At 40.8% G+C, this 26,916-nt stretch overlaps 1 protein-coding gene across 1 annotated transcript; it reads left to right on the top strand.

Moving 5' to 3' along the window:
- The first annotated feature begins 4,156 nt into the window (after positions 1–4,156).
- sec23b (SEC23 homolog B, coat complex II component) lies at positions 4,157–15,148 on the top strand. The gene is made up of 19 exons (XM_012870196.3): positions 4,157–4,326; positions 6,336–6,563; positions 7,386–7,443; positions 7,600–7,686; positions 8,106–8,342; positions 8,568–8,650; positions 8,770–8,914; positions 9,544–9,702; positions 9,826–9,941; positions 10,204–10,327; positions 10,436–10,516; positions 10,608–10,697; positions 10,928–11,034; positions 11,322–11,475; positions 11,744–11,821; positions 12,364–12,525; positions 12,655–12,741; positions 12,864–13,085; positions 14,563–15,148. The coding sequence occupies exons 2-19, from the start codon at positions 6,343–6,345 to the stop codon at positions 14,650–14,652; spliced, it is 2,301 nt and encodes a 766-aa protein (XP_012725650.2). The 5' UTR covers positions 4,157–4,326; positions 6,336–6,342; the 3' UTR covers positions 14,653–15,148.
- Positions 15,149–26,916: the final 11,768 nt, after the last annotated feature.

Genomic DNA, 26,916 nt, shown 5'->3' with positions numbered 1-26,916 from the left:
ATTCCCATAGGCCCGGTGTGTTCAGGACGCATTTGCAACCAAAATGTATAAATGTCGGTTTCAATCTTTCCAGATCACCTTTTTCCACATGTTTGATCTAACCCCTTTATGCAAAATACTCAAAATAAAATATGTGATAGTTTTCCCTTAACAGTGGCTTTTAGTTTCTACAAAGATCAAATTTGAGGGGTGCTTGACTGACAGTTATCCTTCCGACAGATAACCCCACCTGAGCAGTAGGTGTCCCCAGCTCCTCCAGAGTTACCGTGGGCCACTTGACTGCTTCTCTGATTGATGCTCTCCCAGTCAGTTTAGGTGGACGACCAGGTCTTAATAGGTTTCCAGGTGTGTTTTGTTGCTTTCGATGTTACAGTGAAGAGTAAGTGAATAGTGTGAGATTTTCAAACCATTTGGATATTGCTTTAGAAGCCAACCATGCTTTAAAAGTCTCAACAACTTTCTCCACGATCTGTGTGCTGAGTTCCTTGGTCTTCACAATGCCATTTATTCACTAATGTTCCTCTACAAACATCAGAGGTGTTCACAGAACAGCTGAACTTACACTGATATTAAATTACACAGAGGTCAACTGTATTTCCTGGTACGGTGACCTCTGAATGTACTGGACTGCATTTGTTTATTTTTAGGGTGACAGAGTAAGAGTCCGAATACAATTGCATGCAAAAATTTTGGTATCTATATGCAAAATACTTTGAAAGTCATGTATCATTTTCCTTCTATTTCAAAGCTACTACACTGTTTTGGTCCGTGACATATAACCTTATTTAAATAATTTAAGTTTTAGGCTGCTTTTAGATTGTGAAAAAGGGTTGTGAAGCTTTTAGCAAGACACTGTATCTGTTCACCAATCAGAACAGAACAGTCTCAATCTAAAACCATGAACAGCACATTACGATAAAAATAGCCAAAAAGCTCTCTCTGAAATCCAGTGCTGCATATTTGAGAGTTTAAGGCCCTATATGTGGATAGGGGTTAGGTTTAGCTCTTTGGTGTCCAGGGGCACCGTATGGGGATGGGGGTGGGTGGGTGGAGTTAGAACAATTGTATTCTAAATAGAAAATGACCTTTTTGAATGAGCCTTTGGGATGAATCTTCTAATTTTTTTTTTATATGTATATTTTAATGGGACCCAAAATTTGTGACGGCACACCTCACGGTGTCAATTAAGTTAAGGTTAGGGTTAGACATACATCCGTGAAGGTTAGGGTTAGGGCTATAAAGTCATATAATGTATAATGATTAGAGCGAGAGAGAGAGAGAGAGAGAGAGGGGGGGGGGGTAAAAGTCAATAGAAGTGCAAATAAACAGTTCTAAATTACCAACTATTACATTATATTAGACTTAAACAGGGTAAGTGACAAACCTCAGACTTTCCCACTTGGAACCTTGTTTTCTGGGACCCTCCTGTTGTTATTTCCAACTTCTATATGGATAGGGGAAACATACTTCACACACAGTCATGCAGTGTAAAAAAATGTTTCTTCCTTTACTTTTTTGTTTTATTGATATAAGTTTAAAAACTGAAGGTGTCCAGTTTGCTACACTGTTTTCTTTCAGCTTGGTGGCCCTTGGAAAGTGGCTTAGTATTTTTGAAAAAAAGAACCCCTGGTTCGTTAAATGTGTCCATCTCTTTCCGTATTTAACCATTTTGTGAGCCTGTCCCAGAATAGAAGTGAGGTCGGACAGAAGGTCCTCACTTTACTGGTAAAATGAGCAAAAAATGTTCTCGCTCAGCTGCAAGTACAATCCCACAGACACACAGTCACACACACATTCACCATACATTCATCCATTCTCACTCACAGAGCTGACTGACAGAAGCAGGGCGGCCATACTGACCACCAACAGCAGGCAAAGTGGGTGAAGTGCCTTGCCTAAGAACACAAAGACTCAGAGGTTGAGAGCGGGGGTTTCAAACCGAGGTGAACTTCTAGCTCCTGCACTACCGTCGCCCCTGCCACAAACTATGTGACCTTCGATACAAATGCTGCTACAGTGTAATAAGTACAAAGTACAGAGAAATACATTATTAGTAGCATTGTTATGCTAATAGATAACAATGGGCTAAGAGCAACATGATAGGTGTATAATGTTGTATACTGTTCTTTTTTTGGTCCTTTTTTCTCTTACTGGCGTCCATGTTTGCAGGCTGCTGCTCTTTTGCCAAGATAAAATACCAAATGTCCCGCTCGTCAGCAGAACTAGCAGCAATCCTAGGACTATGAATCCAGACTGTTAGACTAGCTGTCTGCAACCTTTGCAATCTTAAGAGCCATTTTTGTTCTCGGTCAGCTGAAAAAACTTGTTTAGAGCTGCAAATGTAACGCAACTTTTTGAAGAAAGACAGCTTGTGGGTTTTTTAATATCTACTATAATATCTAATATCTACTAAAGGAAATGAATTGTCATTTGTAAAGAATCACCTTTTTATTTATATGTTTAGGTTTGAAAATAAAGATAAACAATGTTTTACAGAAGAGAGTGCAAACATTTTCTTTTATGGGATGTTGATGTGTGGAAAATGATGAAATAGGACTATTTCCAACCTGATGACGAGAAAAATAAATCTTACAAATATTACTAGTACTTTTAGTGCAATTCTGTTGTTCAGAATGAAATTCTGTTGAAATTCAACGAGGTTATTCAATAAAGGACTTAAAACCAGCTAAAACCTACATTTGTTGTAATATCTACATCTAAAAACCCTATTGAACATCGGTTCTTTATCATTTTTACACAAAGTTATCAAGAGCCATTATGATAGGTCCAAAGAACTTGCAACTCTGGAGTCGCAGGTTGCTGACTTAGACCCAAGAACACAAATAAGCTGAACATCACAATTAAAGCAACCTTGGCTTTCTTAATAACTCAGCAGTACCACAGAATGATTGTCCCTGTTATCTCACTGCACCGATGCAGAAAATTGTTCAAAAAGAGTCCCAGCCACAGAATGCATGTAGTTCTGTGCAGTGCAGGGACATGACAATAGGTCAACATTTCAGCAATATTTTTTTTTCATTACATGGGCTTGTGTCTCACGCATGATCCTGCAAGGACAATGGATGGATAAATGTAACATTGCAACTTTCTTCTAAAACTGAATCTTGGGTTTTCACTAGCTGTGAGCTACAATCATTGAAATTAAATGCATACACACTTATATCACTCTGTTTTAAAAAAAGTACATATGAGTTCAGTTTTTTACATTATTCTAAATGAATTGTGAATGATTCATTTACTTGGTTCACACATTTAGATCAAAACATCCCAAGATTAAAAGTAAAAAAAGGGAAATAATAAAATTATAAGAAAATCATTCCAACCAAAAAGTAGGCTCAAGCAATTAGCCAATCCTTATTTAAACCATGTTAACTAATGCTGAAATAGCTGACTTCATTATATATAATGCGGTCAAATGAAAAGAAAAGAAAAAAAACATTCACAATTTTTACACATTCCAAAAAAGGACATATATTTTCATTTTACATACATTAATATTCACTCAGAGCTTTGGTAGTCTTTTAAAAGTTTGTAAAAGAAACACATTATTTATGTTCATTACTGGGTCCATTACATAGACACCCAAAACTGAAACACATCGAAACATTAGTTCTTACTTTAACATTTTCAAAAATAAATAGACCTTTGAGATGGAAACAACTTTCTCTTAATTTAAAAACATATCTTTTTAGAAGCAGGAATATTTCTAAAATTTGATTATTTATAATATCAATTTTAAGGTTTTATTTTGAGTACATAAATTATTAGTAGATTCACAATATCCAACTTAATTTACTATGCTTATAGCCCTTTCTTGTAATTTAAATAGAGAATCACTGTTTGTTTCTAGCCAGCGCTCCCCCAAATTTCTGCACAGTATGAAAGATAGGGCATAAGGAGAGATCCATTTATAAAATACATGTTTCTCATGTTATAGAACAGAATTTATCTTTACATCCTGGTTAAATTGCCGCCCCACCGTCACAAAAAGAGTTCCAAAACAAAGACTTCATTTCCCAAAGATCCCCACTTCCGCATGCTTTTGACGCTCGTGACGCTCAGCGCTGACTACGCTCGATCCGGGAGTGACGTCACAGAAAAAGGAGCCAATGGAAGAAAAGCGAAATCGGAGTAACACGTCATTCTAGTAAAGTGCAGAAGCCGGGCTGACGGGGAGTGATCCCACCGCCGACATTTTTCTGTCCCGTTCCTCCGTCTGTTTCCACCTCCCGATGCTCTAATTGCTCTCCAACACAACCACCTGTCTCGTCGCTGTCTTGTCCTGAAGTTAACTTAATATAAAAGGTAAGAGCTCCGCTTAATTTTGGTCGAAAGTGGGTCGTCCATTTTTTTTTAGCTTCCATTGAGGAAGTGACAGGAAGAGGGGAAATGCTACATTCTGCTAGCATGTCCGACCGGCTCTCAAGATGTTTGACTTTTAGAGCAGCTAGAACAGGATCTAAAATAAAATCGATTTTTTTTTTAAAAAAAAGGACGCTGTTTGGGTAAATGTGTACAGGACAAATCCGAAATAAGTAGTTTTGATAAATGTATTTTGTGTAGATATCCGATTGTGTAGATATCCGATAGTTTCAGCCAATCTGATAAGACTCCTCTACTAGTGTCTCTTTTTAATGAAATTACGTGACTGCTACTTTGTGATGTGCTGTGTTCGGCCAACATAATAATAATAATAATAATCTAATTCAATGCTTTAACGTTGCATTCGTTTTTGATCGTTATGTTAAGATCAATATATTTGCTGACAGTGTAGAATACTTTTACATAAACGTTGAATCGCTGTAGTTCCTGGAATACTGCACTAGAATCTCCTGGCGGGGAGGGGAGGGATTTTAAAGGTTAAAAGATTTCACTTTTTCTGTTTCGTCTTCTAATGATATTTGGACTGTGGACTTTTGATCGGATTGAACAAATGGCATGAAGATGTCATCCAGGGCTTTGGACCTGCTGACGTGTAATCTAGGAATTCACAGAACACAGTTTCTGATGTTATCATGGCACAATAATAATTTATAGAAGAAGAAAACGTCTGGATTAATAATGTTACTTGTCTCAATTTCAAGATTTTTATTCAAAATCAATCAAATCAATATTAAATAATCCATAATAATAATAATAATAATAACAAAACAGTCTTTCTTTTATCCATACACACTCATGATTTTTTTTTTTTTCATATCAATCAGGCAATAAAAAAAAATCAACAAAGGTCCAACAGAAATGTACACATGCACAAAGATGACAGAGGGGCGAGGGAGCCACAAAAAGAGGCACATCTTTACAGAAACAGCCAATCGGTTTAGATTGCACTGATAAACCTTCTTATCAGATATCAGATGACGAGTAGGTGAGGAAGAAACGCTGTTTTTAGCATATGGGGAATGCACTGAAGAATGTCAGAACTTATTTAAAATAAGAAAAAAAGCTAAACATTGCCAACATGGAACAGCATAATTCTGCTACATCTATAGTTTGATTAATTGACAATCCGTATTAGAGTAAATACACTCTAATTGCAAATCTAAAACGACAAATATCGTAGTGTTATAGTTGTATTATATTTGTAACCCGGTTTAACAGAACACAGTGAAAATGTGCAATTAAAACGGAAAACAGTAAGCCAAATTAAAAGCTAATTCAGTAGCTTATCAAACGCGGGCAAATGACAGATCAAAATTAATATATGCGTTATTACATCCCGCGATTCATTGCTTTATTTGTACAGTCGCTCTATTTTTAGTTTATCCAAGAAAAACATCTCTCGCCCCGATCCATTTTTAGTCCCTCCTGATTCCGTTTCTGACATTTCTCTCCTGTGGAAGAATTTGCCCTGTAATAACCCTGAAGGAGGATGTCGGGCCGTGAACCAAGTCCTGCTTTGTGATGCTCTGTTAAGGGCGTCGCTCATGTACCGCTGCCATGCGGCGACAAAAGCAAAGCGTACACACACGGGGCGACGATCAAAAGGCTCGGACACACCTGTGCGCTCGCGTCGGTATTCCTCTGCGTTCGTCCCTCCGCGTCATCAAAACTCGTAGAGCAGGTTCACCGAAGGCGCGTTTTGCGTCATGCTTTCGAAGTTCTGTGTCTTAATTTAACCCTGGCGAGAAAGGCTCGGCTGTATTTAAGAGCGGACGCTCGCCGCAGCCAGTCAGTCACACGGAGCAGGTCAAACCCGACGAGACACAGGACCTATAGAGTCTTGGACTACAAGAGATAGCTTTTTTTTTAAGTTCTTCTGCTGGACTGATCCCTTCAGTTTGGTGTATTTAAAAGGTCTTTTTCTGCTGTAGCTCGGTGATGTCGACCTACCAGGAGTTCATTCAACAGAACGAGGACAGAGACGGGGTGCGATGCAGCTGGAACCTCTGGCCCTCCAGTCGCCTGGAGGCCACCAGGCTGGTGGTCCCCGTCTCCTGCCTCTTGACGCCTCTCAAAGAGAGGCCCAACCTGCCACCGGTCCAGTACGAGCCGGTCCTGTGCAGCCGGGCCAACTGCAAGGCTGTCCTCAACCCGCTATGGTAAGTTTCACACAAATCAGTTTCTTCTGATTCCTATCAGCTCGCTTTAGGCATTTGTAATCAGTCGACCTTTTAGTTGTAGAGCTATTTCCTTGCACAGCGTTTTACACAAGACAAACTTTTGGCACAGAACAACAAGCAAAAAGACAACTATGAGGAAGCGAAAGCATGGGGGCTGAACCGAAATATGTAGAAATGTGTCGTTAATGATGAGACTCCTCTAAAATCCTGTTCAGAATCACTAATAGAATTCAACTCTATTGTCATTGCACTGTCACAAGTACAAAACAACGAAATGTGTTTTCTGCTTTTAACCCATCACCCCTGGGGAGCAGTGGGCTGTCATGTGCTGCGCCTGGGGAGCAATCTGGGGTTAAGGGTCAGGGACCCAGAGTGCAGGCGCTGGGGATCGAACTGGGTACTTGCATCCTTCTCTGAGTGCAAGCGCGCTGCTCTAACCACTAGGCCAGGACTCCCCTGAATGATAAATGATAGATAAATCAAATGCAATTAAGTTAAAATCATTTTTTGTATTTAAACATCTGGTGCAAAACATAAAGGACAGCAGAATAAAAAGAGTAGTAAACAAAATGATAAAACGTCTTTTTGCAGATTGGTTGTTTGCAATCATTTAAATCCAGTTGCAAATCTGACTTTTGCCATTTAAAATAAAAAATGGTTTAGTAAATTTGAAAGAATAACATTGTATGCCACGATGCTGATATAAATACCACGCGTGTGACGCATGGAAACCTGAACACACGTTGTTTGTTTCTGTCGGCCACAAAAAGCCAATGTTTTTTTCTTCTTCTTCTTTTGTAGTCAAGTAGACTTCAGAGCCAAGATATGGGCATGCAACTTCTGTTTCCAGAGGAACCCTGTAAGTACCAACATTTTTAACATTCTTCAGTCCTGATGCTTCTAATTCATATTCTGACCTCTTGGCAAGGCGTGCGTGACCTTCATAACTTAATGCGGCTTGGCCACATTCCTTTATTAGGCTGGCTGAGCTGACAATTTGTGTCTCTTTGTGCAGTTTCCTCCCTCCTACGCAGGCATATCGGAGGTGAACCAGCCGGCTGAGCTCATGCCACAGTTCTCCACCATCGAGTACATAGTGCAGGTAAATTGCTGGTGCGCGCCCGCACTCTGACCTCGCCCATGTACGACATGTACCGCAGGGCCGCCCTGCTAAAACAAAGCGCAGACGATGTCTATTAGTGGATCATAAAGTGCTCTGGAGCATCAGGGTTCAGGAAGTAGAGCTAAAATATGTAGATGTAATAAAAATAGAACAGTTTTATATTTATGTGCGTTATAAATAATAAAGCTGCATTCGTGAATTATTAGAGGTTTCATCACATTTACGGTAGTGCAATGAACACAGCAGCTAACTACTGGTAGCTGCCATGTTTAATCTGAGACATTCTTCTGAACATCGCCTGATATCCGGGTCTGATCCCGGAGCACCACACAGCTCCTCAGCTTCTCTCCTGACAAGCTCTCCGGCGTTGACGCGTTTTCCCCCCTGGCTCTTCACAGCGCGGACCCTCGGCCCCGCTCATCTTCCTGTACGTCGTGGACACGTGCTTGGAGGAAGAGGACCTGCAGGCCCTGAAGGAGTCCCTGCAGATGTCCCTGAGCCTGCTGCCGCCCAACGCCCTGGTGGGCCTCATCACGTTCGGCCGCATGGTCCAGGTCCACGAGCTGACCTGCGAGGGCATCGCCAAGAGCTACGTCTTCAGAGGCACCAAGGACCTCTCCTCTAAACAGATCCAGGTGGGTCCAGGTTGCCCCGAGCAACGACGAAAGCACGCGGGAACATCTTTAGATCTCATAAACGCTGCGCTTACTGCGATATGTAACGAGACTGGTTGGACCAGGTTCCGCGTTGATGGATTTAATTACTCGTGGATGTTTTTTTGCTTTGTGCAGTAAAATAGCTGGCATTCATCCCAATATGATCCCTCGGATCGGTTTGGTAACGTGTTCGTTTCATTTCAGGAGATGCTTGGGTTGACGAAGCCGGCAGCTCCGGGCCAGCAAGGTCGTCCCGTGGCTCCTCAGGAGGCCGCTGCCACGTGCAGGTATGGAGGAGGAGGACCGATTCCCAGCGATGGGCTGCTGCTGCTGTCACAAACGCCTGCAGCGGTCGGCTGTCTTTAGTTTCGACTTTCTTCTAAGAGCCTCTCCTGTTCACGTCCAGGTTCCTGCAGCCAGTGCATCGGGTGGATATGAACCTGACCGACTTGCTCGGAGAGCTCCAGAGAGACCCCTGGCCCGTACCTCAGGGCAAGCGGCCGCTGCGCTCCACCGGCGTCGCGCTGTCTGTTGCCGTCGGCCTTCTTGAGGTAAAGACACAAACTGCTTTCATATCTGTCGATGATTTACATATCTTCTCCGCCTGATAATCTGTGCCGTTATATAACAACCCGGTACAAGAGTTAATTCCCCCTCCGCTGTACCTTTTCCCCACCCGCTGGGAGGAATCTTACTTTTAGTCGCGTGAGATTCACTGATCAGCCCAGAGAAATCAAATAGTTGTTTGAATAAAGCTTTAGTTAAAGGTTCTTGTTGCTGTTTTTGTGGCCAGGTGACTCATTTCTAAATCTTTCATCATGCCACGGACGTTCCCAGACTTTGCACTTTGGATGTGTCTGTTGGCAGCGTTGGTTGTAAAGTTTGGTCTCTGCTAATAGAGACTCACCTCATTTACACTCTTTTTTTAAGATTTTTAAGTTCCAATTTATTTATTTTTTTTAATCACATCCCCTCTTCTCTCTCTAATGAACTCTTCCTATAGTGGAAACTATTGAATTTAAGTCTGCTTTTGCTAAATATCATCTAAATAAGTCAGAACACAGTCCTGTCCGCGTTCTGACCACCAATCAAATTTAAACACAATGTGTCAAGATGTTTTATCTTGTTTTTAAGAGATGCGCAACCCGATTGAAATGAATTGCTTGGCTCTCCTCCTCAGGGGGCTTACCCAAACACGGGAGCTCGTGTGATGCTGTTCATCGGCGGGCCGCCCACCCAGGGACCCGGCATGGTGGTGGGAGATGAGCTGAAAACCCCCATCCGCTCCTGGCACGACATCCAGAAAGACAACGCACGGCACCTGAAGAAAGCCACCAAGGTGATGCATTTAGGACACGTCTGCAGATATATATGAGTTTGAAAGATTTAATGACATTTTTTGAATTTTTTTTTTTTTTTGTATATTAAGTTAATTTTGCCTTTTCTCTGTTTGCCTCCACAGTACTATGAGGCTTTGGCGAACCGCTCCGCTGTGAACGGGCACAGCATCGACATCTACGCGTGCGCTCTGGACCAGACAGGCCTGCTGGAGATGAAGTGTTTGTCTAATCTCACAGGGTATGTCCCAATCAACTTGATTCATTTGAGGGATTAGAAAAGCGTGACATTAAAAACAGAGATTGGACAATATTCACATCAATAAAGCAAAGGGAGAGGGGAGAGGAGTGCCCCAGGCCTCACAAATAAAACATTCAAGCTACAAAATGTGGGTTAAAAAGCTAAAAATACTACAGTAAATAAATAATAATTAAGTAGATGCAGTAAATATGTGATCGTTGGGTTTTTTTTTTTTTTTGTGACATATTCTGTTGTGTTTCAGGGGACACATCGTGATGGGAGACTCCTTCAACACCTCCCTGTTTAAGCAAACCTTCCAGAGAGTCTTTAGCAAAGACTACAATGGCGACTTCCGCATGGCGTTTGGAGGAGTCCTGGAGGTCAAGGTAAAGTTAAACCCTCGCTCTAATTAGTTTGGTTGAAATAAAAGCGGATTGTTTGTACCAGTTCATATTTCAAACGTTTACCATTCTGTCCTTTTCTGTTCTTCGTAGACATCAAGAGAGCTGAAGGTCTGCGGAGCCATTGGACCGTGCGTCTCGCTGCATTCAAAGGGTCCCTCTGTTTCGGAGAATGTGAGTTCCTGCACCATATTCGACCGGGCCGGGGCGGGGGGGGGGCCGTAAATGATCTGAGCCTCACCACAATGTGCTTTCTGTTGTGCAGGAGATGGGCATTGGGGGCACGACCCAGTGGAAACTGTGCAGTTTAGACCCGTCCACCACTTTGGCCGTTTACCTTGAAGTTGTGAATCAGGTAAAAAGCTTTTTTTTTTTTTTTTTTTTTTTTTGGGCCATTTGCTTTCAAGGATTAGAGCGCGTGTCTGTCACTTTAACCCAAAGAGTATTTGTGATCCAGAATAGTGGCTTTTTCTTTACGTTTGCAGACAATAGCTTTTTGTTGTTGTTTTTTTTTTCCTGGCAATGAACGCCACTTTGTTGAACTGTTAAGTATGAGAGGAATAATCGTTGGCTGTGTTCTTCCAGCACAATGCGCCGGTCCCACAGGGAGGCCGCGGGGCCATCCAGTTTGTAACCCAGTACCAGCACTCCAACACACAGAAGAGGATACGGGTCACCACCATTGCCAGGAAGTAAGAGTCTTACTCTGTTAAAGATCTCCTGAATCTGCTCTTTAGGGTCATTTTGGTTTGTTCCTGATCATTTGAATGAGGACAGAATTAAAAGAATGTAAACTAGAAGGGAGGTTGTCCTCACAAGACGTCCGCATACCTTCTAATTTAGTTTGACACTTTGATAAAACATGTAAACTATGTGCGTCATCACGCCGCGCCCACGCTCACCTGCACCTTCTCTTTCTCTCCTGTGCTCCGGCTGCATTCTTCCTCCCCTTTTTCTTTTCTTTTTGAACTTTTCCTAGTTGGGCAGATGCCCAGTCTCAGATTCAGCACATCGAGTCCTCGTTCGACCAAGAAGCGGCCGCCGTGCTCATGGCACGCCTGGGCGTCTTCAGGGCGGAGTCGGAGGAGGGCCCAGACGTGCTGCGGTGGCTGGACAGGCAGCTCATCCGCCTGGTGAGTTACAAACAAGGCCCGGTGTCTTATTAAATCTACCGTTTACACGTATTTAGTGTTTTATGAATACCATTCTGGCCCCCGAATTTTTTCTTTCTTTCTTTCTTTTTCTATAAAATATTTTTATTCGATTTGAAATTTAAATGAATCATTCTAGTAGGAAAAACGGATTCCCAGAGCGAGTCTGCTGGATGTTATAAATGTGGTTTATTCTGTTGTGATTCATATTTAATGAGACACTTTTGTTTCCTTTTTGTGTTTTTTTTAGTGTCAGAAGTTTGGCCAGTTCAATAAAGACGATCCTACGTCCTTCAGGCTGTCAGAGTCCCTGTCCCTCTACCCACAGGTAAAGCTGCTACCGAGTGGAAATGTGACAGAAGACCACACTCTCGTAGATGATTTTCTACGTGTCCTCATTTAGTATAAATCTGGTTAGTTGGTCTCAGAGGTGGAAGCAGACAGGATATCAACCTCTAAAAAGGCGTCACATTTGCTTTCTGTCTCTATTTAAGCAGAAGCTGATGATTATTAACACCAGTATTTTCCCTGCAAAGTCCTCAAATAGTAATAATAACAAAGGCAACGACAGGTTAAAGGTTAATAAAAAGCATTTCCATAAATGACAACAGAATTTCGCCTGGGTCCTGGCCCATTTCAGACTAGCCAGTGAGCTAATGGGTCCAGCTCGTCTGGATCTGTATTAAATTAAGACTCTAATAGAGCCATCTACAGCACTCTGTAAAACCTGTGAGCCTAAAATGGTTAACGGTCAAAACCAAAAGCCCACGATCAAGATTTAAGAATTTAAATAAACGTGTCTGTCCTTTTTTTCTTAGTTTTTGTTTACAGGAACGTTTTATTCACCAGCTCGTCTTTTCCTTCTTGTAGTTCATGTTCCACCTGCGGAGGTCCCCGTTCCTTCAGGTGTTCAACAACAGCCCAGACGAGTCGTCCTACTACAGGCACCAGTTCGTTCGGCAGGATCTGACCCAGTCCCTGATCATGATCCAGCCCATCCTCTACTCATACTCCTTCCACGGACCACCAGAGGTCAGCCTCAGTCCCCTCATATCGCCATCCTTTATATATGCCGCCTGTCCAGCTGTTATCAAATAGGGTTTTTTTTTTGTTCTTTTTTTTTTTTGTGTTTTAAAACTGCGTTGGGTTTGTTCCCCTCAGCCTGTGCTCCTGGACAGCAGCAGCATCCTGCCGGACCGAATCCTCCTGATGGACACCTTCTTCCAGCTGGTTATCTACCACGGAGAGGTGAGTCCCGGCGCCACAGAGAGACGCTTTTTCAAATTTGTCAATGTTTTTCTTTTTCTGTTTTTAAACCTGGATGAATAAAAATGTGTAAAAACAAATGTCTTCCCCCTGTTTCTTCGCAGACTATTGCTCAGTGGAGGAAGGCAGGCTACCAGGAAATGCCAGAGTATGAGAACTTCAAGCAGCTGCTCCAGGCTCCTCTGGACGACGCGCAGGAGATCTTGCAGACGCGCTTCCCCATGCCTCGCTACGTCGACACGGAGCACGGAGGCTCACAGGCTCGCTTCCTGCTGTCCAAAGTCAACCCATCCCAAACCCACAACAACCTCTATGCATGGGGACAGGTACGCGCCCTTTCTTTCTTTTTTTTTTATTTCTCCTCATAATACTTTGCCTTAACATGTAGGCTTGTCTTTTATTTTTTTGTATTCAAAGGTAATTTGTCATACATAGTGCAGTATAACTAAAGTGCCCTGGAACAGTATTCATACCTCTTGAAATAGTTTTTTTTTTTTATTACATCAAACTTCAGTGTATTTTACTTTGATTTTGTCACAAATGGACAGAAAGTAGCGCTTTAAATGTGGATAAAAAAGAGGTCTAACTTTGACTGGACAGTTGTAGTATGAGCCGAGCTCTAGAGTGCTTCAGTGCATCTCTGGCTCGTTGTTCTTCTGGAAGGTGAACCTCCGCCCCAGTCTCAAGTCTTTTGCAACCTGTAACAGATTTCCTTCCAGAAGTTCCCTGTATTTAGCTGACTGATCACCCATAAGAGGCTTCCTTTTAGCATAATGCTGTCTGTTTTACCACAGGGATGGTAAGCTCAGGGTGATATGCATTGTTAGCCCCCTCTTAGCTTTCTGCGTTTAGGCAAAAAAGGTAAATTTTATTCACATCAGAGCCCCAATGTAAGTAAAATGTTCTTGAAATGAGTGTATCTGTCCTTGATTTGAACAGCCAAATCTAAGTGATCTAATTGTCTTATTTTAGGTGTAAAAACAGTTAATCCATTGGCAGATCATCTTATTTACCTGCTCAAACCAAGGACAAGTACATTCAGTTCAATCAGATTTTACTTAGTTCTGTTTTTGCAGTGCAGTATGCCCTACGTGGCTTGTGACAAACTGCAGATGGGATTCTTTTTTTTTTTTTTTTTATGGTTTTCTTCATGTCGCTCTTCCATTCAGAGGTCGGATTTGCGGAGGCATCTCTTGATTGTAACGCTCTCCTGGTTTGCGCTGGATTAAAGCATAAAAAAGGGGGCAAATAGAAACGCATGTCACACTTTTTATTTGCATAACCCTTTGAAAACCATGCATCATTCTGTACGTTTTTCACAAAATCCCAATGAAATACATTTACATTATGAATACTTTTGCATTATTCCAACGTCCCGCAGAGCTTCTGTAACCACAGATAAAATGTTCTGCAGAACTTCATTTCATTTTTTTAATTTAAAACAAGTAATCCAGAAATCCCCCAGATTTCCTGTCAGTTTTACTACTTAGGAGGTCCCTAAGTGTTGGTAAACACGAAGTCTGGGATAAGTTAACCTTTTACCTTTTTAAATAAGGAAGATTGAAATCTAAAATCGACATTAAGCTGTTGATTTCCCTGCATCAAGGAAGGGATAAACCCGTAACCTGTTATTTAAACAGCAGAAGCACCCAGCATGGGATTACCGGCAGATTGAGGTCTCACCGTTTCGTGCGATAAACTGATGATGGGATCAGTAATGCTTATAAAAGGGCCTGTTTGTATACAGAGAGTAAATGTTAACCACCTAATATTTTTTTTTTTTTTGTTTGTTTGTCACTGTAGGAGTCGGGAGCACCGATCCTCACCGACGATGTCAGCCTACAGGTCTTCATGGACCACTTGAAGAAACTGGCGGTTTCCAGCTCCACATAGACATCTGTCTGTCCATCTAGAAAAACTGAGGAATACGACCTTCAGCAACCAAGATCCACAAACATTTCCTCTCTCTATATATATATATTTTTTTTTTTTTGTTCAAAGAAGCCAACCCTCAAAGTCTGCCCTGTGTCTCTGTCTTAACTCGTTAAGAGGAAGCCACAGAAGGGATGGCCCACGGTACATTCCTGGCAATAAAACGTCTCGAGTCATTTTCAACATATTTATAAGAAATTGATCTTCTTTCTCAAGGAAATTAGACTCTATCAAGCGTTTTACAGACTGCGCATCTGCATCATATCTGTTCTTCCCTTCGACGTGCAGAGTGATTTGACCTAATTAGTCCTTTTTATGTACGTAGTGCATCAGACTGGGGTAAAGCTGCTGTTAAAACAATGCCTGTGTATCTATGTGTCTGTCTGCTTTGTCTATAGTTTAACATGAAATGTGTAGAATTTTTTTCAGAAAAAATAAATTATATCAGAATATCCAACGCTTGCCTAAAACCTGCTTGTCTGGGTGAAGAGCGGTACCGCTCGTGCGTTAAGAAATCTATCGGTCACACTCGAGTCTCTAAGGGGATTATACCTCTGACTGTTTCTAAGAAATGTCCATCCCTCCATGATGAGGATCCATGTTCTGAGGGATGGAAGTCAATCCCAGGAGCTCAGCTGACTTTCTCCAATGAGGAACATTCCTCTGTTCTTTCCTCTTTCTTTCTTTTTTTTTTTTTAAAACTGACTGTATAGAGCGTTTAGTCTCATCAGGACTCACTGACCATCTGGTATTTATCACCCGATGACTGCCCAAGCGCCTTTCTAATCAAGCTGTAAGATCTGAAAGCAGGCTGATTTAAATCCTATCGGGATTCTTCAAAGTGCTCTGAGTATTTGTTGGGGGGGGGGGGGGGGGGGGTTTCCATCCTTGCACTGGAGGGTTACAGTCCTGATCAGATGTTTACATACACCCACTGTGAGCATGAATAAATGTTGAGCCTTTAATAATGGATTTGAACCGTCCTTTTTCTCCGAGCTGGAATGAAAACATAACTTCAATGATTTTTTTTTTTTTTTTTTTTACAAAATTAAACACATTTTGGTTTATTGCGGATTTTCTAATACCTTAGCAGGATGAAATCTATAAAGGACTGGTTATAACAATGCAGCAGTTGTCAGGACACCATAGTTTTTACTTATTGACGTTTAGTTAGTGACGTTATTTTTGGATGAAAATTTAACTCCCTTTTCCTGCAGAGATGTTGATGTAAATTTGAACTGGTTGGTTTCCAGCTATGGACTCAGCTTTTTATAAGGTTGTAGTTCCCAAGCCTTCAATAGGGTTATGGACACTTTAAGGGTACACGTGCAAAATCCACTTTTTTTTTTTTTTTTTTTTTTAAGCCCTTAAATACATTTTGTACTTGCAGCCTGTAGGAGGGCAGAAAAGCTGAATGTACTCTGTCCAGGTGCTGCCTAGATATCTTTATATTCTGTTTGGGTTGCATTTTTCTAGCCATTCAGTTTTTTCTGTTATATTTTTTTGAACACTTGCTTCGCAGTATTTGCTGCAGAGCTGCTGAACAAGGTCGCAGACTCACGTAGCTGGCATTTTTTCCCCCCCTCTGGAGCGGTTTTGTGGTCCAAGCTGAAGGATGCCAAAGCTACAAGTGGATAAGTCAAAGACTGCATCTGAAAGGGTCTAATTGGTAAGGATTCTAGCCAAAGCAAAATGGCGTCAGCGTTCGGCATGATAAGTGCTGTCCGAATAGTGCGGCCAGTAAGGAAGGAGGTAGAAAAGGGAGGATAGAAGATTAAGTAATTGGTAAACAATTGAACAACATGATATGTCCCCTTTAATGCTGTCCAGCTTCAACTATCAATCACAGTCGGTTTGCAATCGTTGTCCTGTAGGAATACACACATGTGCAACCGCCATGCTAGACAGTTGCTACAGTGTTCTTAAGTTAGAAAGCCTTACCATGATTTCTTCTAACCTTCTTCTTGCTATTGTGGCTAAACGGCTCAATCTTTGTCTCATTTTGTAATGAAGCTTTTTAGAAGGTAGTTTTTTGCTCATGTGGTCGGTAACAAATTCCCCTCTTGCTTGAAGGAGCCAATTTTGTAGCAGGATTGCATCTCAGTCCGTGTTGTCAAACTGTGGACAGTGACTTTAGTGTTCAAGGATCCTCCATCTCGTAAAGCCGTGACGAGAAAAGTTTAATAATCAGAGATGAAGATTAAGACGTCTGGCCAAAAAATATGTACGGTGGAGATGGGTGAGGATTTTAAACCTGCCAGCTTTCTGTTGTTAAACAAGGTGGAGGCAGCATCATGCTGAAAGTCTGCTTCACCTCCCTGCACTACTGGACGACTCCATGGCGTTAGTGAAATGGTGAAGACTGAGGACTTCCTCTAAATCCTTTAACTTTACCCCAAATCATCAGCTGGATGCTTGAAACTTGGACAGCTAGTTCTTCACACAGGACATTCACCCTTAAACACCCAATTGTTGAAATGCGTATATAAGACTCATATTCTTTAAATTTCTTGCTTTTAAATTCTGACAAGACAGAAGTTGTAATCTTTGGACCAGAGTCCTTAATTAAAAACTTCTTAATCAATCATTTAATCTCGATGGCATTAACTTGGCCTCTGGTAATAAAGTAAACATTCTTGGTGTTATTTTTGACCAATACATGTAATCTTAATCCCATATTAAACAGGTTTCCATGGTTTATCACCTCCGGGATATTGCCAAAATTAGAAATATTCTGTCCAAGAGTGATAGTGAAAAACTAGTCCATGCATTTGTTACTTCAAGGCTGGACTATTGTAATTCTTTACTATCAGGAAGTCCACAAAATGCAGTTCAAAGCCTTCAGCTGATCCAAAATGCTGCGGCAAGAGTTCTGATGAAAATCAACAAGAGGGATCATATTTCTCCAATTTTAGCTTCCCTTCATTTGCTTCCTTTTAAATCAAGCATAGAATTTAAAATTCTTCTTCTAACGTATAAAGCCCTTAATAATCAAGCTCCATCATATATCAGAGCTCTGATTACCCCGTATGTTCCTAACAGAGCACTTCGCTCTCAGACTGCAGGTCTGCTGGTGGTTCCTAGAGTCTCTAAAAGTAGAATGGGAGGCAGATCCTTTAGCTATCAGGCTCCTCTCCTGTGGAACCAACTCCCAGTTTTGGTCCGTGAGGCAGACACCCTGTTACGACCTGACTCAAAGGCCATACCAAAAAGGGATACACACCATGTAAAAGAATTAAAAAATAAATTATTTAAACAACATTAAGGCTAAAAGCAAAACTGTTGTTATGAAGCTAGGAAGTCAGTGAAATTAGTTGTGTGTTATGTGCATGAGTGGAGAATGTCTGTGGAAGAGTTGCAAAGAACTAGAAAGCAAAAAGGCAGCAGCATACCTGTGGAGGAGAGCAGAGATAGATTAGATGGCACCCAGGGTTTAAAAAAGCTCATGGCAAGGGCCTTATCATGTCCACAGGCTTTCCATTTTAGTAATTAGTGTTGCAAGAAAGGTAAATGCCTGACCCTGACCACAAGGGGTCAGGCATTTAAGCCTAAGACTAAACATGCATGTTTTTTTAAAGGCCTCCAAAAGTGTTATTTAACATTTCCGGGTCATTCCAGTTTATGACTACCCTGCTTTCAACTAGAGCTGAAGCTTAATAGTGCGCTCCAGTTGTCCTCTGTAGTCGGATTTATCAACCTCCGGGTCAGAAGGTTTAACCGGAACGGCCCCTAAAGTCGCTATTACGAGTCAGAAAGTCGGTGCAACAGGATAGTACCCAACATCAGCATTCATGATGGCTGCTACTCGTAACAACATTGAGTAACACCATAATTTTTTAGCAGTTGTTTTTTGTAATTTGTACAGGTGCTACCTTTCATTGTTCATCAGACGGGACGTTTCAGCGCTCCACAAAATACCGCCAAGAACAGCGTTATTTTTATTATTTTAACAACAGTGCAAGCGTCCGTGTTTTTTCCGACAAGAGGGAAACTGGAATGCACAAAGGCAGAGATGACGTAATCTGTAACTCGTTAGTTCTGACCTCAGAGGTAAAAGGAACCCACTATAAGACCCTTAAAAATAATTGTTTTGCACAGGTTCTTGCATGTACTGTCACTCTGAAACTCCAGGGTACTTAATTTGGCAATGTGATTCAGCCTTAGTTTGTGAAATACAGAGATAACTAATTAATAAGCATGGAATTGTGGTCCATCGCTTGGTTTTCTGCAAGTTGCTTCCTCTGCGTTTACTCCCGTTGGCTCCTGTGCCAGCCTAGAGTAGCAGAGACCCATCGCAGGGTCATTTTTTATAATTTGGTAGCAAAGACACAATTAACTAGCAGTGCAGAAACTTTTTATTCCCAAACTGATTAAAAGATGTCAGTAACGGAAGACTTGTCCAACCAGCCAACAACCAAATACTGTATTTTGACGTATCCACTTGTAGCTTTGGCATCCTTCAGCTTGGACTACAAAATGACTGTGACAAATAAAACTGGCAGTGTGTGGCACAGTGGGTAGCACTGTTGCCTTGCAGCAAGAAGGTCCTGGGTCTTTCTGCATGGAGATTGCATGTTCTCCCTGTGCGTGCATGGGCTCCGGGTACTCCGGCTTACTCCCACGGTCCAAAAACATGACTGTTAGGTTAATTGGCCTCTCTAAATTCTCCTTAGGTGTGAGTGTGCGCATGAATGGTTGTTTGTTCTGTTTGTCTCTATGTTGCCCTGCGACAGACTGGCGAACTGTCCAGGGTGTACCCCGCCTCTCACCCGTTGAATGCTTGAGATAGGCATCCCCATGAGGGATAAGCGTGCATAGATGATGGATGGATGGAAGCTTTAAGCAAATATCAAGCATTACTTTTGGCCAACAATTCTGTTTTTGTTTGATGTAATATTCTAATCTTAAATGTTGTGTTTTCATTATAATTTAAGCAAAAAAAAGAATCATTATCAACTGGCTTTAAAACATCAGTCTGTGAGTGATTAATCTCTGTTTACCTTAGTTGACTGAGCTACTGAAAAAGTTTGCTTTTCGATATTATTCTACCTTATTGAATATGACTATATTTGCAAACAGTAATTTCTTTTTGTTTATGTTGCCTTTGAAATAATGATTTCTTCCTCCCTGAGCAGCCTTTCAGCTCATGACGGTAAAGGATCCATTTCACTGTGGACGATGAAACCCACTTTTCAGGAATCCTATTCACAATGTCTCTCGTGTTTGTCCTATGGCTGAGACGCACATTTCGCACCAAAACAAGTCCATCCCTGGGACACAGAGCCTGTCTCCCCCTGAACGATGACTGGACGTGACAAACATCTTCAGGGGGTCTTCGGGCATCTGGAAATTGTCATTTAGGATGAACCAGACTTGAGGATGATAACAATTTTCTTCCTGATGTCTTGGCTGATTTCTTTTGCTGTTTTTATTTTTTCTCATGACGTTACAGACCAGGGGTCTGCAACCTGTGACTCTGGAGCCGCAAGTGGCTCTTTGGACCTTCCACAGTGGCTCTTAATATATTGGCTACAAATTATGTTTTTATCATGGCATTTAAATGGAATAATGATAATAAATGCATGTTTTAGCAGTTTTTTTACTTGGAATAATTGCTTTTAATTTTCACAACAGAATTATACTAAAAGTTCCAGTAATATTTAATTTTAAATCAATATTTTTTCATTATGTTGGAAACAATGATTTGTTTTACATCATTACCCACAAATATCAACATCCCATCCATCCTCTTTTTTCAACCTCAAAATAGACATAAAAGGGCGTTTCTTTAACAATGACAACATATTTCCTACGGTATATCTTTATCAAAAATTATAACTTGTCTTTTTTCAAAAGGCCAGGCAACTTTTGTGGCTCTGATCGAGTTTAATTCAAGTGGACTGTAGGCAAAATGGCTCTTTAGACTGTAAAGGTTGCAGGCCCCTGTTATAGACCAACACAGCATGTTTGAGGAGTTGCCTGAGCTTTACTAAAATGTTTCAGGACATGGTCCATTTAGTGTATGTAAATTTCTGACTTTTAAGGGAGTAATGAAATAAAATTACCCAATAGAATCATGATCCTTCTATTGAGCTTTAGTAAACAGAAATGCTTTTAGCGATCTCAGCCACCCTAAGAGAACACAGGGAATGTTTTGTTGAATTTAAGGTCAGACAGTGAGGAAAGATTAAAGGAAAAAGTATCTCTTTATGCAGTGGATGTAGATATCTGATTTCAGCTGGAAACCCTCTTAACAAGCATCTACACTCAACAGAAAAAAAAATAAAGTCGCAAGTTACACACAACTATTTCTTGTGGTAAATACTCAGATGCCCGGGATCTGTCATGAAATGCGTGAGAAACAGCTTAACTCGGTCGGCTGTCATTGGAAAATACGGAGGATTGCGTGAGCAACAATCAAGTGATGCTGTAGCGTGTTGTCACAACAGCAGGTGACATGTCGTCTGCGCAGATTGGAGGCAAACAGCCATCCCCAAACAATCGCCTATTCCCACCTCGGTCATTCATCAGCGCAGATGTAAAGACAAACGACCACAATCGCAAAAACCTCAGTCGACATCTACTGTCACTGTAAGCTGATTTCAGAGCAGACAGTATGATTTCGAGGATCAGTGAATAGCAGCTTATGAAGACTAATCCTGAAGGGGCAACGTGTTAAGAGGCAAATTCTGCTCTTATCAGACTGAGCAGAAGTTGTCACCGAAATAAGAGCGATGGCTGAGTCTTTCCCAATAGGCGTTAAAACGCTGCGCTCTGAGGCTGCATATACACTTCTGAGGTATTGACTGGTGAATCAAAAGACGCACAGCAGCAGCAGCTGTCAAGCTCTTCTGACACTGATACTGCTGCACAATACGGAAAACCCAGGATAGGTTTGTGCACTTTTCAATTTGCAGTGGAGCTGTTGTAGGGGATTTGAGGCCCCGCCCTACAAGGATATGATGTGATCTCATGCAGACGGAATGAATGCATCTTCGACTAATCTCTGCATTTACATGCTTGGCCTTCTTCATGCATGTGAAAGCAGCAGCTTTGTGTGCTTGGAGATTTAGATTGACGGAACGTTAACATGTCTGTCTTGTTTTTTTTCTTCTTCTTTCTCTCCCTGTCAGTTCCAGATTTAGGCAAAGCTGCAACGAAATGTCATCGCTTCATCCACCAAAAAAAAAAAAAAAAAAAGGAAATAATCTAAGGGATCAGTTGAAATCCAACAGCCACAGAAATCTATTCTGGGTTTGGCTCTTGCAACTTATGTAAGAGTTCAGCGTGAAATATGTTGCTGGGTTTATTTAAACAATCAGACGATCCTATTAATAGTACGGTTCTGTTGCGGTTTCCTGCGTAGGAGTGTGTTGAAATAGTTGAAATTCAACTTCACAACAGTATACCTTTGTCTTTACATTCAACTAAATACTATAGCAAACTGTGGTTAAGTGGACAAAAGATGTTTACCCAGATAAGTGTAGATAGATGATCATTTTAATTAAATTGGACATTAATACGGCAAATAAATTAAGATAAATGAATCCAATTATCCAATGATGTTTTAGCAAATTGGATTCCGCAATAGAGAATCTTAGAGAATCTCTGTATCTCAGAGAATTTTTATATATATTTTCCAACATTAAAGTTGGAAAATATACATAACATTTGAAATTAACAGCAGGCAAATTCATACATATAGTTTATAGTTCCTGTGCTGCAGTTAATCATGAAACTCCTGTCACGTAGATTGTAACAGTTGATTTTTTGATTAACCTGTGTAGTTCATCTTCAAACCACTTACCATAGCATTGTCAGCCCCAACCACCCACATACACCCTAACTTTAGGGTAAAAGTGGCCATTACCACTTAATTACCCAAAAGAATCATGTTTGTTCTATTGAAATTTAATACACAGAAATAATTTTAGTGATCCCAGCCTCATGAAGGGAGTCCCTAAGTCGGCTTTCTATCACCTGAATAACATTTCCGGGATTAAAGGACTAATGTCCCAGCAGGATCTTGAAAAACTCATCGATGCGTTTATTTTTAGTCAAATTGATTACTGCAACGGTGCTTTCACAGGTCTGCCTAAAAAGTGGATCAGACAGCTGCAGCTGATCCAGAACGCTGCTGCTCGCGTCCTCACTAAGACTAAGAAAGTAGAGCACATCACCCCAGTTCTAAAGTCCTTACACTGGCTCCCTGTATCTCAGAGAATAGACTTTAAAATACTTCTGTTAGTCTATAAATCCCCGAATGGCTTAGCACTTAAATACATTACAGACTTGTTATCAGTGTATCAACCATCCAGACCACTAAGGTCTTCTGGCTCCAGCCTGCTCTGCATACCTAGAACCAGAACCAAACACGGAGAAGCAGCATTTAGTTCCTATGCTCCACTTATCTGGAACAAACATCCAGAAAACTGTAAAAGTGCAGAAAGCCTGAATTCTTTTAAATCAAGAACTAAGGCTTAACTCATTTTAAATCAACATTTAAAACACATTTGTTTAGGATTGCCTTTGACTGTTCCAGTTAAAGTGTGGACTAAAACTTCATTTGTTGAAGTTTGTAGGCCAACTGTTTTTAAAAATCATTAATATTTGCTTTTAATTTCCATTTTCCTACATTTTATTCCAACTGTTTTTTTTTTAACTTGCTTTCATTCTGTTTTTATTTTCCTGTGTTTTAATCATGCAAAGCACTTTGCAGTAAAAAACAAACTGAAATGGCCTCCACAACAGAAAACTGATCCTCAGGTTGGAGGATGGGAAGTCTCTAGCTGCGTACACCAAGCTATATACAGCTTTTGTCCCATTCCCCAGAAAAAAATATAGAAGTTAAAAATTAGTAGGCAAACTTCCAAAGAGAAATAAATTCCACACAGCCTGAAGATAGATAAAACACAAACGTATGCAAAACGTTAAAGAAAGTCTCTTTAAATTCATACAAGTATGAACTGAAAACACCTTTTCAAGCACTAATGCTTCCTGGAGACAATATTTCTATAAACCCGTCTGATTTTTGTTGTTTCAAAACTTTGTGAATTCAAAAAAAAAATAATCCTGCATTAAATATAGAACTGAAGCTTTATTTGGTTTAATCTTAATCTTTATTTGTATTGCTTTAGCCCAACAAAACACTTGATTTATAATCCCTACTTTCTCCCTTCTGTTTATGTTTTGAGATTATCACTGAATGCATTCCTGTGCCCTGTGTGTATGTGTGTTTGTGACGTTGATTTGGCTGGTTTCTTTTCCCTTTACAAGATCAGTGGACGCATCAACATTTATTACACCACACTGCGGGAAACGACTTCAACTGTGTCAACTGGAGAGCCGGGATTAACTCCCTGTTATTGCCAGAAACTCAGGAGACAACCTTTGACCATCCACATGGACGTCATAAGCTGTGCTCATCAGACTTCGGCCAAGTCATTGGTTTTCCAGTGAACTGCTGATGTGCCATAAGGCTATTGTCAGCTGGTGGCGGCGACTGCTGGGTCCCTTAAAGAGACAAAGCATTTCTTGAATTGTGCTTAAACAGGTCTGAGGTTGACTGCTTCATAGAGTAGCTTCCAAACTTAATGACACCCCTGGTAAAGATGTGTTGAATGCCACAAAATGAATTCCTTTTGCATTGTTGTAGTATGATGTCACACTGAAATAGTTAGCAAAAGTCCAGCCTTTAGTTTGAGGACACTTATTCAAATAAACATACAAAAAAAATCACTGGTGCCCCCTTTGGTTTATAGTTTTCGGATGGCCTTCCCCACGAGTGAATTTTCATTAAACAGACATAAAACAAACACAACATTGTCTTGTGTCTCAACCATGTTGAGGCTGTGGTTGAAAAGTCAAAGATTTAAAGAAGTCCAAAGAGAGATGCCTGTTTAGAGATGCCTAAATGTGGATGAGAACGCCTGATTGTCAACAACTTGGTTTAGACTAAATTTGGACATAGCCTACAGGCTAAAAAGATCATACACTGTTTTTACCCCGTCTTGATGAACATAGTTTTGTGGAATAAAAAAGAGGCATCTTAAATTGGAGGATGCAGAGAGTGGGATCTTTGACCAATCCAGTGATAGTTCTGGGTTCCCTCTCATACTTTCTTCTCTTCAGCCCACCCCACAGGTTCTCTATGGCAGTGGTTTTTAATGCTGGTCTTCAGGACCCACTGTCCTGCATGTCTTAGATGTCTCTGCTTCAGCACACAGAGGCCTCTTCATCAGCAGTTTATTTATGGCAGGGAAAAAACCCATAAGACATGCAGGACAGTGGGTCCTGAAGAACAGTATTGAAAACCACTGCTACAGGATCTGAAAACTGAGACGAAGGTTCATTGTTTGTCTGGTGAATCATTTATGTGTCGATTTGAACATACTCTATGTCATGGATCATTTTCCCACTAAAAGACCCAATGAAGACCCATTTCAATACTTAATTTTAAAACTCTCCGTATTTCAGAGTTTATTATGTCACCCCCTTTGATAAGGTCTCCAGGACCGGGGAGAGAGGCCCACAGGACCACAGATCCTTCACCCTACCTAACAGTGAACCTGAGGTTCTTCTCCACATATTCATCCTTTGTTGAAAAACTTTATTCGTTTTGAAAGAAATCCTCAAAAGAATTTTAAATAAGGCAATCTGTTTGGCTTTTTTATTTATTTTTTGCTACTGGTTCTTATTTAAAAATTAATTTTGAAATACATTACCGTTTAAATTTAATTGCTGTTTCTTTATTTTTAATATTAGTTTTTGCCAGTTTTTTAAGCGGGAAAAAAAAGCTTCTTGTGTAAGAAACTTTGAGTGCGTAAATCTAGCTTTTAAGTAGCTGGAATTCATAAAATGTGTTAATATTTGTTACGTATGGAGAGAGCAGAAGTTAATATTGGAATTCATTTAAAAACATTTAAAAATATTTAGATTGTTTCTGTTTCTATGGCAAGCATTTCTTTGTGTGTGCGACACAAGTGGAGCAAGAAACGAAAGGGCCTCCCCATGTTGAGTGTGGTGCAGGCACATTTTGTTAAAAACAATTATGTTTAATGGATTTCTTTTCTCGACTGAATAAATTAACCTAAAGGCTTGATTCTTCTAAATGTTCCTGTGTGAGGTTGTGATACTATAATTAAAGATGATTTAGAATCAACAGATATCTTTGTAGGGCGTTTTTACTAATCTTTTTTCCAGGGTAGCCATGCATGAAGTATCCTGTAGCCACACAGCTAAGCCCCGAATTATTTATACCCCTGGCCGATTAAGGTTAAAAGCAATTTTTTGCTTTACAAACATGTTTCTCTTGACTGGAGGTAATGTTTCCATTGTGAAGCGGCTCAGCTAGTGTCAGAAAGGCAATATGTGAAAGGAGCTAAAGCTCAAGGCATGGAGGCCTTCCAACCTTACAGCCTTGGAGCTCATGGTCGAAGATAAAAGGTCAAAATCAATTAGTAAACAATGGTAAGGTAATGCCAGCTGATTTTTATTTTTCTAAAATTTCATCTTAATATGTTGTCTTATTATCTCTTGGAAAAAGTATGTGTAATTTCTAATTAGAACCAAACTCCATGCTTATATAATAAAACAGTGAAGGCCTGTGGGGGCCTTTTGTTTCTATACATTTTTACCCGTGGGACACTGCAGTAGTAAACGTCTTAAAAAGCGGCAGTATCTCCAGCAGCTTGTTCTTCAGTGTTTTCAGCACCCCAGCTGAGAGCCTTGACCTGATTTATCAGCATTTATAGTGATGCTGAAACAAAACTTACCCTCTGGGGTTAAAGATGCTGGCGTGACAGTGAGAGAGTTGACATGTCTGACCTGCCTGACGGCCTGCTTTACGTTTGGGTCGTAAACCCCCAGCTCAACTGATTCATGTCTTGGCCTCGTCGTGGTTTAGAGTTCAGACTAAAACTCAGCAGGCCTCCTTCCCTTTAACCAGGAGGAAACAGGCCGGCCTTTCAGCCTCTGCACACAACGGCCCTGTGAACAACAGAGCAGGTCAGCATCTTGAAAAAAATGCTCAGAAATTAAGCCGAGGCACAACAGGAAAAGTTCAAATGCTTCCTGCGGGGGATTTTAAAAGTAATTAGTGTGTGAGGATTGTAATAGGTTTAGTTAATGTTAGTGAGACACGCATGCGGACTGGTTACGCACACGGTTGGACATTGCGTAACCAGGAATCACTGAAAAGTCAAAAGTGTAGCGTTTTAATTTGGC

The sequence above is a fragment of the Fundulus heteroclitus genome, chromosome 5, assembly GCF_011125445.2.
Source record: "Fundulus heteroclitus isolate FHET01 chromosome 5, MU-UCD_Fhet_4.1, whole genome shotgun sequence".
Taxonomy (NCBI): domain Eukaryota; kingdom Metazoa; phylum Chordata; class Actinopteri; order Cyprinodontiformes; family Fundulidae; genus Fundulus; species Fundulus heteroclitus.
Note: the sequence above shows the minus strand (reverse complement) of the source record. Positions and strands in the feature narration are given on the sequence as shown.